General features: G+C 45.2%; 1 protein-coding gene across 4 annotated transcripts in view; it reads left to right on the top strand.

Moving 5' to 3' along the window:
- The window catches only part of LOC103676619 (E3 ubiquitin-protein ligase RNF4), a 207227-nt gene that overhangs the window by 23714 nt on the left and 167120 nt on the right, over positions 1–16393 (top strand). Inside the window, exons 5-8 of one of the 4 annotated variants that reach the window (XM_040625120.1) lie at positions 7310–7319; positions 7743–7902; positions 8505–8553; positions 9151–11415. The exons of the other annotated variants lie outside the window; for them this stretch is intronic. Of the exons in view, the coding sequence (XP_040481054.1) occupies positions 7310–7319; positions 7743–7902; positions 8505–8553; positions 9151–9300 (369 nt within the window). The 3' untranslated portion in view covers positions 9301–11415. Of the gene's footprint in view, positions 1–7309; positions 7320–7742; positions 7903–8504; positions 8554–9150; positions 11416–16393 lie in introns of those variants that run through there. 4 annotated transcript variants of the gene reach the window in all.

Raw genomic sequence — 16393 nt, 5'->3', positions numbered from 1 at the left:
TTTGTGTTTCCCTGGGCATGGAGAGTCATTAGGAGATACAGAGCAGGACTGTTAGGGTAGGGGGAGCTGCCCTGGGAGTGGATGGCTGGCCAGAGGCCGGAGATGGGGGAAGGGGGCACTGGCCTGGGAGGTGGGAGTCCTGGTTTTCTGGTCCTAGGTATACCGGTCATTTTGGTCATAGGACTTACCTTACCATGGTTTCAGGTTCCCAGCCATAAAATAATTGTCTTGGGCTTTGTAGCACTCCTGATTCTAACCATCCTCTACTTTTTGTTGTTTAATAGATTCAAATGCCAGTTTTTAAATTTACAGTGAGAAATACATGTGAGGCTGAAGTTCTCACTCTAAGCATATCCACTTGGAAAACCTAATAGTTTTAAGTCAGGACAAGGAGCGTCCATTAGATGAATTTTAAGTTCAGGGTGACCCCAGGCCTCGCCTGCAGGAGAGTGTGAACAGATAAATGTATCAGTTTCAAAATTGGGGTGACCTTACCGGCTCAGCCAGAATCTGTGGGAACAGGATTACGTGTACCTCTTTGGCCCTGCTGGGAGTAGCTAGCTCTGTATCTTAAAGACTGGAATCTCTGCATCCCCCGATCCAGGCCCGACTTCAGAACTTTAGTGAGCCCTCGGGTGAGAAACTTCACAGACTCTTTTTCCAACTCTAAAGACTCCAAAGGCCCCAGTGAATTAAGAGAACTAAAAAATGCTGTAAGATGCAGTAAGAAAGACTTCGTACATCTCTGCTTAGGTATTTTCTCTCCAAATTAACTTTTATTTTGGGCATTGCATACCCAAAAAAGGCCATCACTGCTGGATTCCAGGATGTGTGTATCTTTGATTTTTACTAATTTAATACTAAGCTGTTTTCCAAAGGGATTGTGCTCGTTCATATTCTTACCAGTGTTTGTGGTGCTCATCACCACTTTACTTGGCCAGTCTGATGGTTGACACCTTTCGTGTTCATTGATAGTTCATTTTCGTCTTTTGTGAAGTGCCTGTTAAAATCTTTTTTTTTTTAACCTTTTTTTATGCACATGTTGTATATACAACTTCTACAATAGCCGAAGAAATTGATCTAGAACAGAGCAACCCCTTGTCTTTTCCCCACCTGTTTGGTTGTCTGCCTTGCATAAAAAGACATCTTTTTAAGTGGGCTATACACCCAACATGGGGCTTGAACTCACAACCTCGACATTAAGAGTTGCATGCTCTATTGACTGAGTCAGCCAGACCCCTTTCTGCCTTGTTTTTGTTTTGCTTTAAGAATTCTTTGTAAGTGATTAAGTATGAGCTTGCCACTAGTTAGGTTTTGTGTCTTTTTCTGAGGTGTCTGCCTTTTTCTTTTCGATTTATGTACAGAGGTTCTTAATTTTGATACAGTTGAGTTTATCAATTTGTTGAAGATAATCCATATAAAATCCGTTCTGTATCCTGAGTTGTACTGTTTCGCTTTCCCCAAGTGAGTCTGTAACCCACTTGAATTGCCTTTTGTGTGTGGTCTGAGGTGGTGTCTTTAGCTCCTCTTAATAAATTCTTACAGTGTTCTTTGTGGTGGTTTTGCAAATCTTTTGTTAGAAGATTTATTCCTAAATACATAGTAGTTTTTTAGGAAGCTATTAAAAATGGTATTATAAAGTTTTCTTTTTTTTGTTTTTATTTGCTAATATAAAGAAATGCAGTTTTTCAATGTAGCAGTTCTTAATAGGTAAATCTTTCAGATTTCTGTATACACAATAAATTTTGGTTCTTTTCTATTTCCTTTTTTCTTCCTTAACACACTGGCTAGAGAAAATTTAGTGCTGGGTGAATAAAAATGGTGACAGTCTTGGACATTCTTATCTCATCCCAAAACTGAAGGAATCCTCTCAGATTTGGACTGTTAAATAAGTTCTCTATGGTAGGTTTTATTGCTGTCATTGTTCATGCCCTTAATTCAGATTGGAGAAATTCCCCTCTATTTTCTGTTGGTCTGCAGGTTTCTTCAAGAATCAGTGTTGAATTTGGGGCACCTGTGTGGCTCGGTTGGTTAAGCATCCAACTTTTGATTTCGGTTCAGGTCATGATCTCAGGGTCGTGGGATCTAGTGGGCTCTGCACTCAGTGGAGAGTCTGTATAAGATTCTCTCCTCCCTTTGCCCCCACCCCATGCTTGTGCACACACGTGTGCACTGTTATCTCAAATAAATAAAAAATAAAATGTGCTTCTTAAGAAAAAAAGAATCAGTGTTGAATTTTAATACTTCCACAGAAGGATAGTTTTTCCGCTTTCATACATTGAAGTGGAGAATACGTTGGTTTTTAGTGTTAAACTAATTCAATGTTGTGGTCTTTTTATATAGCCAGATTCTGTTTGCTACTATTTTATATGTGACTTCTGCTTCTATTTTTATGAGTAGGATTGGTTTGTCTGTAATTTTTATTTTGTACACATTCCTTATGAGGTTTTTGATATCAGAGTGTTGGTATCATGAGTTGAGCACCCTTTTTTCTGTCCTCCAGAAGATTTGTAATCTTGGAGTTACTCTTCCTTGCAGGTTTGGTAGAACTCCACAGTGAAGGTACCTAGCCTCAAGTTTTTCGGAATTTGTTGATCTTATTTAAAATGTTTATTTTTATTGGTATAAATTTGTTCGTGATGTCTTAATGTTCTGTGGAATCTGTAGTGATGGCTCCTTTTTCGTTTCTTCTGATGTTGGCTGTGTTTTGTCTCTTTAGATTAGTATCACCGGAGGTTTGTTAGATCTTTCAGAGAACCAATTTTTAGCTTGTGGATCCTTATAAGTTTGTTTTCATTCAGGATTGCTGCTTTTTTTTTTTTTTTTTTTTTTTTTTTTTTTTTTTGTTTATTTTGCTGTTTTTCTAACTTAATAATTTTCATCCCTTTTCTAATAAATGCCTTTATGATTATATTTTTTAAGCTATATCCTACAGATTTTTTAGTATTTTACATTCAATTCCATGTATTTATCAAATTAGTCTTTTTTTTAACTTCCAAACGTGTGGGGGTTTTATTTCCTTTTTGTTGCAGTTACAGATTCTTTTTTTTTTTTTTTTTAAGATTTATTTATTTATTTGCCAGAGAGAGAGCACAAGCAGGGGGAGCAGCAGACAGTGAGAAGCAGGCTCCCCGCTGAGCAAGGAGCCCAGTGGGTCCTGGGATCATGACCAGAGCCAAAGGCAGATGCTTGTTTAATCAGCTGAGCAATCCAGGCATCCCATGTTGTTACTGATCCTTTGAATTATTGCATTATTGGTCAGAAAATACATTGTGTGTGTCAGTTCTTTGATAATTCCTGAGACTTTCTTTGAACCTGGCCTGCACGAGGTAGCTGGCCTTCACTGGATGACCTGTCCTCACAGGTCCTGCCTGGGCTTTGGTTTCTCAGTGAGGCTTTCATAAGTAAGCTTCAGTTTTTCAAGAATCTTCTGTGGGTTTTTTCCCTGTGGATTATTGTATTCCCTTCAGTTTGGCCAATAATTTTTTTGGATACCTGTAAAAAAATATGTATGTTTTATTTTGTTTTGGTGGTTTTCAGTGGGAAACTTGATGGAAATACTAGCGTGCCATTTATTGGAAAGCTCTGCTCATATTTTCCATCCTCTTGCTTTCTTACCTGGTTTAATAGGTGATGTAAGATTTTCAAACCACTTTTTTTTTTTTTTAGACTTTTGTTTGTTTATTAGTGCATGAGCCAGGGGAGGGGCAAAGGAAGAGGGAGAAGCAGACTCCACCTTGAGTGGGGAGCTGGACACGGTACTTGATCCCAGGGCCCCAAGATCATGACCTGAGCCAAAGGCAGATGCTTAACTGACTGAGCCACCCAAGCGCCCACCCCTTCATGAGCATTTGCAGCGTTTCAGCCTCTGTTCCAGCTACAGATGCATTGGTAGAAAAGATTTACTCCTCTCTTTAAGACTGAGTCTTTAAGGGGAAGATATTGAAAATGGTATTTGCTTAGACTGTTTTCCCTCATTGAATTTCAAAAAAGTGTTGTTGTTGTTGTTGTTGTTGTTGTTGTTGTTGTTTCAAGGAGTGTTTTGTTAAAGTTAGTTTGGTTTCCCTGGAATGTCTTTTTGGTCTCCATGGCGCACCAATGAGTCACGCTATTTGTGTTAGGCTCCGTACCCACCTAGTTCTTCATTCATGAACCTGTTGAAAGGGTCTCCTTAACTGAAGCTCCCTTGCGGCAAGGACAGAGCCCTGTCCATCTCTGTGGGGATAATCTGGGGCCTGAGGGGCACCCGGTGACCGCTAGAATGAGTGAAGCAGCACAATTCTCTGTGAAGAAAGAAGGGCTCAGTCACCATGTCCAGGAATCGGGGAAGCAGTTGTACCTGGAATCAAACAGGGAGCGCTAACTTTGACTGGAACGTTACTGTCCGAGCCAGTTTTCCTGGTACTCCTGGTGTAACTACAAGAATAGGAATCTGTAATTGTGTGCTGTGTGCAGCTGTTGGAGCCAAAGACTAGCTGCTTACATGCAGTGTGCTTGGAGGGGGCTGTGTTTTCTGGTGCAGCAACATGTGAAGCCACGTGGGGGAGGTCGTGTAAAGCAAGCGGCTTGCAGAGCTCCTGGCTGGGGGAGCATCCTTGGAAATGCGAGGGGTCCACTTGCCTGCAGAGGAACCCAGGGACTCCTGCTTGGTTTTGTCCCGTTTTTTCACCCAGCATATTGGCTGCAGCCTCAAGAGGCCTAGGATCCCGGGGAGTTTGTCCACTGGTAGAAGAGGGGCTTGTCCTGCCCCAGTGACCAGGGGCCTGTGACGTGGGTGTCAGCACTTACAGGTGTTCTGAGGCTCAGCTGTGCTTCAGACAACCGGGTGCCTGCTGTGGGTTGTCCATTCTCCAGACATGTCACGTGCCTCTCAGCTCTCTGACCTGCAGTTTATCCCATAGTCAAGAGAGAGAAGCCAGACCTAAAGGTGAAGGGGGATGTGTGGGTCTGATCTCAGGCCACTTCCACAGTACAAACTCAGCTGTTCAGACCAGGGGTTTTGTTTCTTTTAAAGGCCTCTCCGCCAGATCAGAGGGCCCAGAGCTTCCCCGCCCCACCCCACCCCACATGCCTCTCTCTTGTGCCAGGGAAGCACTGTCTATCTGCAGGGTCCCAGCCATGAGGAAGGGCCATTCGGGGGTGCCTGCAGACACCTACAGGGGTTCTAGAATTTAATGTGGTTCAGCTGCTGGCTGGAGGGAGCACCAGTCACAGTGCCGTGTGTCCCTCAGTCAGGCTGTGGCACCATTATTTTCTACCCTTTGGGCAAGAAGCTTCCTCTCTGAGCTTTTGTGTTAAAGATGGGAACAGAGTCATCACCAGTGAGGGGAGCTCTCTGGTCACTATGTATTCATTTACCCAGTAGTTACGTAAGGAGTACCTGTCTTGAGCCTTGGGACGAGGCAGCGAATGTACCTCCCTGGGGGCTCAGGTCTGGCCTGAGCTCAGCACTGCCCGGAAGTGGCCTGGGTCTGACTCACCATAGCCTGTGGAGACCTGGTTCCCACACACTGCTCGCCGGGGAGCCAGCAGTGGCCTGTTCCTTCCAGGTGTCTCCACACCTAGTCAAATGACCCATCGTGGCGGAGGGAGGTGAGGCAGTGTTGGAGCGCTGGAAAGCTGGGATCATCCCTGCCCACAGCAGATTTTCCTTCTGTTCCTGGCTAAATTCAGAGCTCCCTTCTATAGACCTCATAGGGACTGCACCTGTTGTCAGCCCAAGCTTTTTTTCCAGTACATAATCCCAATGATGAGATTGATGGTCCCCCAGTTTCATAGTCACACACTCCAGCCTTCTCTGGGAGAAGAGGGAGCGCCTTCGGTAGCTCCATGTGTGGGTTATGGTCTCATCTGCAAAATGAAGATCTTTATGCTTAGACCTTCCTCCTTCCCAGGATGGCCATTTGTATCTGTCAGGGTTCAGGTTGGAAAACTGAATCCACCCTAGTTGTTCTAAAGCATAAATGGATTTTAATACATGGGAGGAAGAGCTGCTTCTCGGTATCGAAAAGGCTAAAGGAGCAGGTCTTTAGGAATAGCTCTAGACGTCTCAGCTTCGACCCTCCATGGAAGCTATTACCTCTGCCCGAAGCAGAAGGGCAGGAGGTGGGAGCCATCATCTGCACTGATCTCTTTGGGTTCAAGGAAACACTACCACAGCCCCTTGCCAGGGAGGAGGGGCCTGGGCTGAGGGTGTTGCAGCTTCTGCCATGATGCCAGCCATGTCTGCCACCACCAACACCTACAGCAGCTGAAATTGGCCTCCCGAGTGTCTCACTGGGAGGACTTACTAGTTTGTGTTCAGAACCGCTGCCACGAGGGAGTTGGGCTGAAGGGAGCTCCTGGTTTCCACAGGGCAGGCTGGCATGCCCTCCACCATGGGCGTCAGCCAAGGAGGGGTGGGCAGCAGGCCTTTGAACATCAGCAGCCAGGAGCACTTTCCTGAAGTTGATGGCCTGTGATGAGCAAGAGGGAAAAGGTGTGCTCCTGGTGCCAGCGTAGACAGACAGGTTTACGAGCTCAGAGGGGGTTGAAGAGATAAAGGTATGAAACTACTATAGCAAAAGTAGTCCTGGTGTAAGTTCTGAGTAATCAGATGCTGGCCTTGTCAAGTTCTCAGTAACTTTTTTGTAGGCCCAGAGAACACGAAATCAGATTGATCTCGGTCCTTGGTGTGCCACTCATTAGTCCCTGCATGTCCTACTTTGTTTAATTACTTAATTGTTCCCAATAATAAGCACTGCAAACCCTCCTCCCAGTAAGGATCCGCCTTTGGCATAGCCTGTGTGGCATACAAGATTCTTGTCATTGGCCCCACCGGACAAGGAGAGCATATGGAGCTAGTCCTGGGCTCCGTGCCCCTAGTGCCCTGTGACGGTGGTTGTCTTGCTTGGTCCTTGAAACAGTATGGTGAGCTGTGAGCATTGGTGCCTCTGTTCTCCAGAAGAGGAAGTTGGCAGCTCTCAGAGGGTAAGTCACTTCCCCAGGTCACGAAGCCTGCAGTTCCCAGACTCACTCAGCACCTGGTGGACTGAAGTACAGTGTGTCAGCTGCCGGGAGGCAGAGGTGCCTGGGATGGGCCTTAACTAGAGGGGAGAGGTGTGCAGATCCCTGTTGGTGCTGGCTGGGGGCAGGTCCTCTCCCTGCACCTGTTCTATCCTGCCGGATGGCTTTACTGCTCCCCTGAGAATTTTGCATTTGAAACAAGAAGTGCTTCGATTTTATCATTTAAGATAAGTTTTTAAAAATACAGAGTATATTATGTCATACTGATTGTGTCTTTCTCTTTTGTTTTCCTCCTTCTTAAAAGATTGTTGACGGTGAGTGCTTTCCTCTCTCTTTCATTGGGTTTGGATACAGAACTGACATGGGGGGCAGGTGCAGTGCCGAAGTCCTTGTCAGGCCCTTGGGTGTGTGGATGCTGAGCAGGAAGATGCCTGCAGTCAGGGCACTGTGCTGGTTGAGGAGAGACAGCACCCCGAGTGCTGAGCTACGGTCCCGTTGGATTTTGGAGAAAGCTTATCACCTTAGACTTTAGGTGGCCTCCCAGCTCAGACACCTGCTCATGGCAGGGATGGGGCTCCTGGGAAGACAGGAGGGTGGCCTCTCCGTAGCTGGGCAGGACCTTCTGGGTGTGGTGGCCGTGCCTCTTAAGTCTGGATCTGTGGTCTTTACCAGGCGGGAAGGGGGTGGTGGGGTGATAGGGCTAGGGACCCTGCCCTGAGCATGGACTCACACCTCAGAAAGGAGGCGGCCAAGGAGGAATGCGAGGCGGCCACGCCAGGACCACGCTGATAGCTGTGTGGTGAGCAGTGATGACGAGGAGCTGTCCAGGGACAGAGACGTGTACGTGACCACCCATACTCCCCGAAACACCAGGGAGGAGGCAGCCACAGGACTCAGGTACCAGCACTCCTGCCGCCCTGCTGCCTCACCAGATGCCTCTGGCTATGTGGGACCCCTTGGCCCCCCGGAATGGGGATCCTCTACCCCCCGCTTCCATTTCTCAGGGTTAGGGTACTGGAAATACTGGACCTTTTGCAAGTTCTGTGAGCCCATGGCTCGAGAAGGTCTTGTCAGAGCAGCTGCTCAGCAGCTGGGTGCAGGTGGGTCTGGATTCAGAGCCAGTTAAGCCATCCCCAGCGGGATAAGACCGTGCCTGGCACTGGCAGCGTAGATGTGACTAGCCCTGGGCTGGTGGCACACTCAACCACCTGCTGTGCGGAACAGACCCAGTGGCTCTCCGTGATCTGCAGCAGGACAGCTCCTGCCCCAGACGGGGAGGCAGAGAACACAGGCTGGGGGTTTGGGAAGATAGGGCACCTCCGGTTGTCTGAACTTTGGTACCCCTCTGACCTCCCCAGTGCACCCCCTTGGGGCAGCTGGCCTTTTTGTAAGTCTCTTGGTGCCTGTGCTAAGGGATATGGGCTGCTTCTATGAAGCCACTTAGAGTAATTGAATGTTTGAGTTTGCCGAGGAACTGACATGAAACACTGTGATTTTAGGCCCTCTGGTACTGTCAGTTGTCCGATCTGCATGGACGGGTACTCTGAGGTAAGCAAACTTAGCTGTGTCTTCCTTGCTTCTGGTTTCCACACAGCTTCAGTGAAAGAATTAGATGAGAGAGAGGGTCTTCTCTTTTGGTGGGATTTGATAACTCTCTTCTGCAGTCAGGCCTGGCTGGCCCATGGCCTATCACACATCTCTGTGCCAGCTTCTTGGGCCCTGCAGCCTTCACCTCTGGACCCTCTGTTCCTTGGGCTTCCATGTGGAAGTGTGTCCATCCCGTGTATTCCCCGTCCCAGCCTCAGCAGAAGCAGTAGTGCTTCCTGTGGCCCCTGAGCCGTCTGGCACTGCCCCCTGTGTGCTCACACGGTGGCCCTGGACCTCAGTAGACCTGTGGGTTCCGTCATCTGGAGTCCCTCCAACCCTCCTGAGCCCCTGCTGCCAGGAGAGTGGCTCCTGCCTCTGCCCTAGGCTTCAGGGACCCCGCTCGTACTTGTCTACACTACAGAGCAGGTAGGTATCTTCAGTTCTCCAGACCTGCCTAGCCCTTCCTCCCCTCATCTCAGCAGAAGTGAGGTTCTCTGGGGACTGCCGCTGCTCTGGGACCAGGGCAAACATGGAGGCTGTTCTTTTTATGTTTTCTAGATTGTACAGAATGGACGTCTCATTGTTTCTACAGAATGTGGCCACGTCTTTTGTAGCCAGTGCCTCCGTGACTCCCTCAAGAATGCTAACACTTGCCCAACTTGCAGGAAAAAGATCAACCACAAACGATACCACCCCATTTATATATGAAGTGTGGAGAGCTGCTCAGGAGAGGTGGACGAACAGACAGACAGCTTGGCTGGGTTCTCCACACAGCCTTTCATGGGTTCTCTGCCTCAATTTCCTGAGCTCAAAAAGACTATTTCAAAAGCAACATCTGATATGTAAACTGCTCTTTTTGTTTCCAACCCCCTTTTAGGCCCTTTCGTTACCTCCAGTCACTGCTGTGGAGCTGGAGCCAGGGCCCGCCTAGGCCAGGGGCTTCATCTCTGCTCTGGGTGGTCTGGTTCCAGGGTAGGAGAGAGGGAGTTAGGCACATTGGAACTGAGAATCGTGGTTCTAGCCTCTTTCTGGAACCTGCATGTTTGCCAAGAAATTTTCCCCATTTGGAAAGTTTGCCCCAGCTTCCTCCTGGCAGTGTCGTCAAGGGGCTGGCCCTGGTCAGAGAGCACGCAGGTCTGCCCAGCTCTCCCAGGCAATGACATCGACCCAGGCATCTGTTTGCCACCGTGACCAAGCCAAACAAAGTCCATCCAGCCCAAGGATCCCGGGTGTTGTGAGCATGGCCCTGGAAAGACCCACCACCGGACTTTTTTTTCCTTTGAGAGTCAGAGGTCACCCGTGATTCCACCTGCACCTTAGCATTGATGTGCAGGGATTTCTGTAGATCAAGAGAATCGCTACAGGGCAATTCCCAGGTTCCTAAGAACGAAGTGTGCAATAAAGCCTGTTCTTTGCCTACTTTTCAGCAGCCCAGGAGATGTAGCACTCTTAGTGTCCCCTCAGAGGCCTCATGTTGCCTGTGGAGCAGTGCCTGTCCCACCCCGTCCTGTTCACCACCTGTTCTCAGGAACTTAACCCGTGTCCCAGAGTTTTTCACCTGGCACAGGCCCTGCAAGCTCTATAGGGCAGACGTGGTCGGGTATCCTCTCTTTTCTGATAAAATCTATCCTGTTTGCCACATGCCCTCTGGTCCTCAGTTCCCACTGCCTAATGTCTACTCAAGCATCAGTACTGGGAGGTGGTGGCAATACCTGTGGCCTTACCAGCCACCCATGTCCATGCTATTGTCCACGTCATGGCTGCCCAGAGTTTCAGAGAGTTTGGCATACCTGCCATTAGCTGGACTCTTTGGCTTTCACCCACACCCCCACACCAACTGACATTCACTTTAGAAGCTGCTTCTCTGGGCCTTTCAGGCTTTGATCCTTTGGGCTTTTGACTGCTCCATAGGTTTGGTTGGCAAAGTGTGGTGGCCTCTCCTCCCCAAGGCAGCCACATAACATGCTCTGCTTATCTATGGGTGTGAGCCTCTTGGTCCTTAGGGAGGCAGCGGGGTGGCCTGAGATGCCCCTCACAGCACAGGGCCTGGGGCAGCTAGTGGGGAGAGTCCTTGCCGTATCAGCCTGCCTCCGCCTCTGCACCCTCCTTCCTCAGAGGGCTTTAAGCCAAACCAACAGCCTCTTCTTGTGAAACATCTTCAAGGTGGAAACAGGGCCTCCTCTGGCTTTGCTAGCAATAACTGACCTTCAGTTTACCCTTCTGAAGGAGCAGGGACTCGGCACAGAATTCACTTTAAACGGGGCTGAAGGAGTGTCCCTCCTCTCTGTGAAAACAAATTTGTTCTATTCTTCATTCTGACTTTTTAACTGTTTGGCTCACTTCCAGTTAATTTGGATGAAAGTAATAATTTTCTACTTGGAGTCGAGGAGGGCAGGACATCAGTTCTCATCGGCACGATGCTCGGTGTGTCCACCCTCTATTTGGACATCATTGCCATTAAGTTCCTTCTGGGCTTCGTGGAAACTCTTTTGTTATGTTCCAGCAGTACCCAGACTTCAGAAACCAAGACGACCATGCAGCCAAAATCTCCTTTAAGTTTTGTGCTTAAGGACAAATGGTTGATCATAAAGGTTGTATTCCTTCATACTAAATTAAATTGGGGAAAAAAATGGTTAGTTTCTACTACTTAGAAACTGCAGAATAGGAAAAGGTTGATTGAGAAAAAAAATCATTTTCCTTTTTTCATTGTACATAGTTCAAATCTTTCTTTGTTACATTTAAACTATATCCATGTACATCAGTCTATTTCGGACTCCTCTGCTAGTGTTACAGATGGAAATAAAACCATTAATTTGAACCAGATTTCTTTTGTGCATTCATTTGCTCTCTGGGATGGATATTCTACCCTTTTGCCCAAGATGTGTGATTCCTGTCTTCCTCCAGTTCAGCATATTTTGTCAGTGTGTGCAGGAAACTTGCTTGTCTGGCTACTGTCCAGAAACCAGCAGGCGAGAGGTCGTTCTTGGAATGGAACCACAAGTCTAGGCCCTGGAATCCTTCAGCAGAATCTTCACCTCGGCCCTAAGAAGCAAGGCTGGCTGTGGGGCTGTCTGACCAGCACTAGCTCAGGAGAGGAGCTCTGAGCAGCGTGGACTTAGATGGACCTGGGATTCTGGTGCACCCCTGCCTCAACCACCCAGACACGGTCACCGTCCACTCTGGGGCGAGGGCCCAGGAGCGTTGGTCAGTGCCCTAGTTGGTCAAGTGCCCAGAAAGCTGGAAACAGGGAGTGGGCTTGGGATTCCCAGGCAGTTGGTGCTGGCAGAGCTTGCCTTAGCCTTTCTCCACACCTATCGAGTGGCCCAAGAGATAGAAAAGGTGAACATGCTGGCCACCTGGAGCTCAGAGGCCCGACCTTCAGTTGGAGACGAGTCAGATCAGAGGAAAATGAAGTTATTCAAACACTCAGTGCATGCTTGCATTGCTCTGGTATTGCACTTGGCTCTGGTGGGTATTGAGAAATCCACGTATATCACTGCCTTCTGGGTGTACATTCCTTGAGGGAGGCTGTCCCCAACCCAGCCCCCCCAAACCAGTGAAAAGTCAAAATGCAAAGGTCAGTTACAGGAGTCCTGAGAGAGCAAGAGGGGATGATGAGCCACAGTCCTCAAGGTTTGAAAGTTCCCTACGGAAAGGTGAGGTCATTGACATTACGTTCCTTGATTTCCCCCCCCGCCCCGGTGTACAACCACCTTGCATTCTTGGATAAGTCCACCTTGTTCATGATGTTTTCTTTCTATAGATATGTTTGTTTTGCCAATATTTGTGTTTTTCCTAAGTTTATGTTCATGTGTAGTTACAGTGACCTATGATCTTACACAGGCTTTGCCAGGTTTGGGTTTCAGTGAGGCTTGTTCCCGACAAAGAGACTAGAGTTTTCTCTGTATCCTGATTTAGGATTATTCCTTGACTGAAATGGAACTCATAAATAAGATCTCTGAACTGTTGCTTTCATTGAGGAAAGATTTTAAAGTACTGATTTGATTTTTTTTTCAAATGTTTGAGAATTATTCAAATTTTTGTCAGTTTTATTAAGTTGCCAGTTTCTAGGAATTTATACATTCATCTCTACAAGTTTTTGGCATAAAGTTCATAATCTCTTATAAGCTAATTAAACTCTGTAGCATCTTTTTATCATTAGTATTTATGCCTTCCCTTTTTAATTAGAGATTTGTCAGTTTTATGTTCTGTATATGTTAATTCCAGTATCCAAATCCTTTGTGGGTCTAATTCTGAAATTTTATTCTTGCTGGCTGTCTCTAATGACTTCGTCCTTTGTGTGTTTTGTGAGCAACTTTCTCCCTTATTTTGAGCCCATGTAACTTGGTACACTATCTGAAAATTCTTTGAGAACTGGATTGAAGGTGGGTTCCTCCAGAAAATATTTGCCTTTGCTTTTATGAGGTAATTAAAGTTGTTAACCGACATAAAGCCATTATATTTATCATTTATGCCATGAAACATAGCACAGGAAAAAGCACACTTCACTGAATTACCTCAAAGTGTAGCTCAGTGCACCTGGGTGAGTCAGTCGGTTAAGCATCTGCCTTTGGCTCAGGTCATGATCCCACGGTCCTGGGATTGAGCCACGCATAGGGCTCCCTGCTCAGCGGGGAGCCTGCTTCTCCCTCTCCCTCTGCTGCTCCCCCTGCTTGTGCTCTCTCTCCCTCACTCTCTGACAAATAAATGAATAAAATCTTAAAAAAAAAAAAGTATAGCTCAATGAATTACCATACCAACCAACCATAACAAGAAAAAGGATATTGTCAATACTTTAGAAGCCCCTACTAGTCCTTCCTCCCAATCAGTACACTCTGCCTTCTCTCCCATGGCAATTGCTTTACTGATTTTTATGGAGGTCACTCCTTTGACTATAATTATAATTTAATTACCAAAACATGCAACCTTAATCACATAATTTTGTTGTACCTGTTCTTTGAACTTAAATAGATGAACGTCTTCAATGTGTATCGGGATTGGGAGTGTATATTCCTTTCCTCGGTGTTACATTGAGATTCATTCATGTTGTGTAGTTTATTCACTTTGCTTGCTATGTATTTCATGAGATGAATATGCTTTAGTTTATCCATTCTTTCAGCCATTTAAGTGTTCTGGCTCTTAATAGCCCAGAGTGAACATTCTGTGTCTTTTTTGGTGCAGTTTTGCTTCCGTACCTGTTGGGCATATACTTAAGTGTGAAATTACTATGTTATAGTATACGAACATTCGGGAAAATTCCTAAGTGGAAATTAAACAACACACTTTTAAACAACCAATGGGTCAAAGAAGAAATCACAAAGGAAATTAGAAAATACCTTGAGAAGAATGAAAACACAACAAAAGGGATGCAACAAAAGCAGCGCTTGGGGAATATTTATAGCTATGAATATATACATTAAAGCAGAAGATCAAATCAATAGCCTAATTGTATATCTTAAGGAACTCGGAAAAGAAGAGCAAAAAAAACCCCAAAGCTAGCAGAAGGAAGGTAATAGTAAAGATTAAGCCAGAGATAAATGGATGACGGAAAACAAAACCAGGGACACCAGAAGTTGTTTCTTTGAGAAGATCAATAAAAGTGACAAGTGTTTAGCTAGACTAAGAACAAAAGATTTAAATTAATAAAATCAACAATGAGAGAGGATATTACTGAATTTTATAGAAGTAGGGAGTATTACAAAAGACTACTAAGAATACCTGTATGCCAATAAATTGGATAACTTAGTTGAAATGGATAAATTCCTAAAAATACAAACTACCAAAACTCACTCCAAATTGAAAATAAGAGGAAACCTATGAAAAGTGAAATTGAAGTATTCAAAACCCCAACAAAGAAAAGCCTAAGACCACATGGTTTCACTGGGAAATTCTATCAAGCACATAAAAAAGAATACTGCTTTTTGGATTCTTCAAAAAAATTCAAGAGAACATTTCCTAACTCATTCTATGAGGTCAGTATCATCCTGATACCAAAGCCACCCAAAGACACTACAGGAAAAGAAAATTGCAGAGTAATCTCTCTTGTGAATATAGATGCAAAAAACCTACAACAGATGGCTAACACACTGAATTTAGCAGCATACTAAAAACATTACACACCATAACCAAGTGGGTCTTGCCCCAAGAATGCAAGAGTGGCTCAACCTATGGAAATCAATGCAATTACTATGTTAATAGACTGTAGGAAAGAAAAAGTAACACATGATCCCTTCAACTGCTGGCAGAAGAAATGTTTCCAGGCACCCTTTTATGATGAAAACACTCAAACCAGGAACAGAAAAAAAGTACCTCGGGGCGCCTGGGTGGCTCAGTTGTTAAGCGTCTGCCTTTGGCTCAGGTCATGATCCCAGAGTCCTAGGATTGAGCCCCACATTGGGTTCCCTGCTCAGCAGGGAGCCTGCTTCTTTTTCCCTCTGCCTGCTGCTTCCCCTACTTGTGCTCTCTCTCTCTCTCAAATAAATAAAGTCTTAAAAAAAAAAAAAAGAAAAGAAAAAAATTACCTCAACATAACAAAGGCTATATGTGAAAAGCTCACAGCTCAATGATAAGACAAAGCTTTTCCTCTAAGATCAGGAACAAGACAAGGTTGATTTATTTCATCACTTCTATCCAACATAGTATTAGAAGTTCTAGCTAAAGCAGTTAGGCAAGAAAGAAAGAAAAGTCATACACGTTGGAAATGAACAAGGAAAAAGTATCTGCAGATGGCACAACAGTAGAGGACTAAAGAACCCACAATGCCCACAAACAACTGTTAGAGCTTATAAATGAATTCGCCAAAGTTGCCACATACGAATTCACAAATCAGTGAATACACTGTCGATTAACAATCTGAAAAGGAAGTTAAAACAATTCCATTTTCATAGCATCAAAAGGAATAAAATCCTTATGAATAAATGTAACCCAAGTGGGTATAAAATCTATATACCGAAACATGGCTGAGAAAACACCACTACAAAACCTTGCTGAAAGAAATGAACCTAAGCTGAAACACCTCATATGCTTAGGGGTTGGGAGGCTTAATATTGTTAAGATGGCAATACTATCAGGCACCTGGGTGGCTCAGTTGGTTGAGCATGTGACTCGATCTTGGGGTCATGAGTTCAAGCCTCACGTTGGGTCTGTGGCTTACTTTAAAAAATAAAATCTTGGAAGAAAATATAGAGGCAAGTTGAAAACAACTTGTACAGCGTGTGTACTTGAAAAGGATTCAAGTGGTAAACTTTGCATTATATTTTTCTTAGATTTGGCAATGGTTTCTTAAATAAGACACCAAAAATCCAGGCAACAAAAGGAAAAATAAATACATTTGACTTCATTAAAATTAAAAACTTTTGTGCTTCAAAGGACACTAGCAGTGAAAAAACAACTCACAGAATGGGAGAAAATATTTGCCCGTCATCTGCTTGCAATATCTGCTAAGACACCAATAATCAGAATATTTACAGTGTTCTTACAACTCAACAAGAACAAAAGGAAACTGGCAAAGTACTGCAATAGATACTTCTCCAAAGAAGGTAGACAAACTGGCAAATAAGCACATGAAAGGAACTCAATCATTAGTCACCAGTGAAATGTAAATCAAAACCACAAAGAGATACCACTTCACACCCATTAGAGTGGCTATTACCAAAAAACACAGTAAGTATTGGCAGGGATGTGTAGAAATTGGAGCCCTTGTGTATTACTGGTAGACACATAAAATGGCCAAGCTTCTCTGGAAAAGTTTGATGGTTCCTCAGAAAGTTAAATACAGAATTACCACATGATCCAGCAACTT

This window comes from Ursus maritimus, unplaced genomic scaffold (genome assembly GCF_017311325.1).
Source record: "Ursus maritimus isolate PB19 unplaced genomic scaffold, ASM1731132v1 scaffold_8, whole genome shotgun sequence".
Classification (NCBI taxonomy): Eukaryota; Metazoa; Chordata; class Mammalia; order Carnivora; family Ursidae; genus Ursus; species Ursus maritimus.
This window is presented reverse-complemented; position numbering and strand designations above follow the sequence as displayed.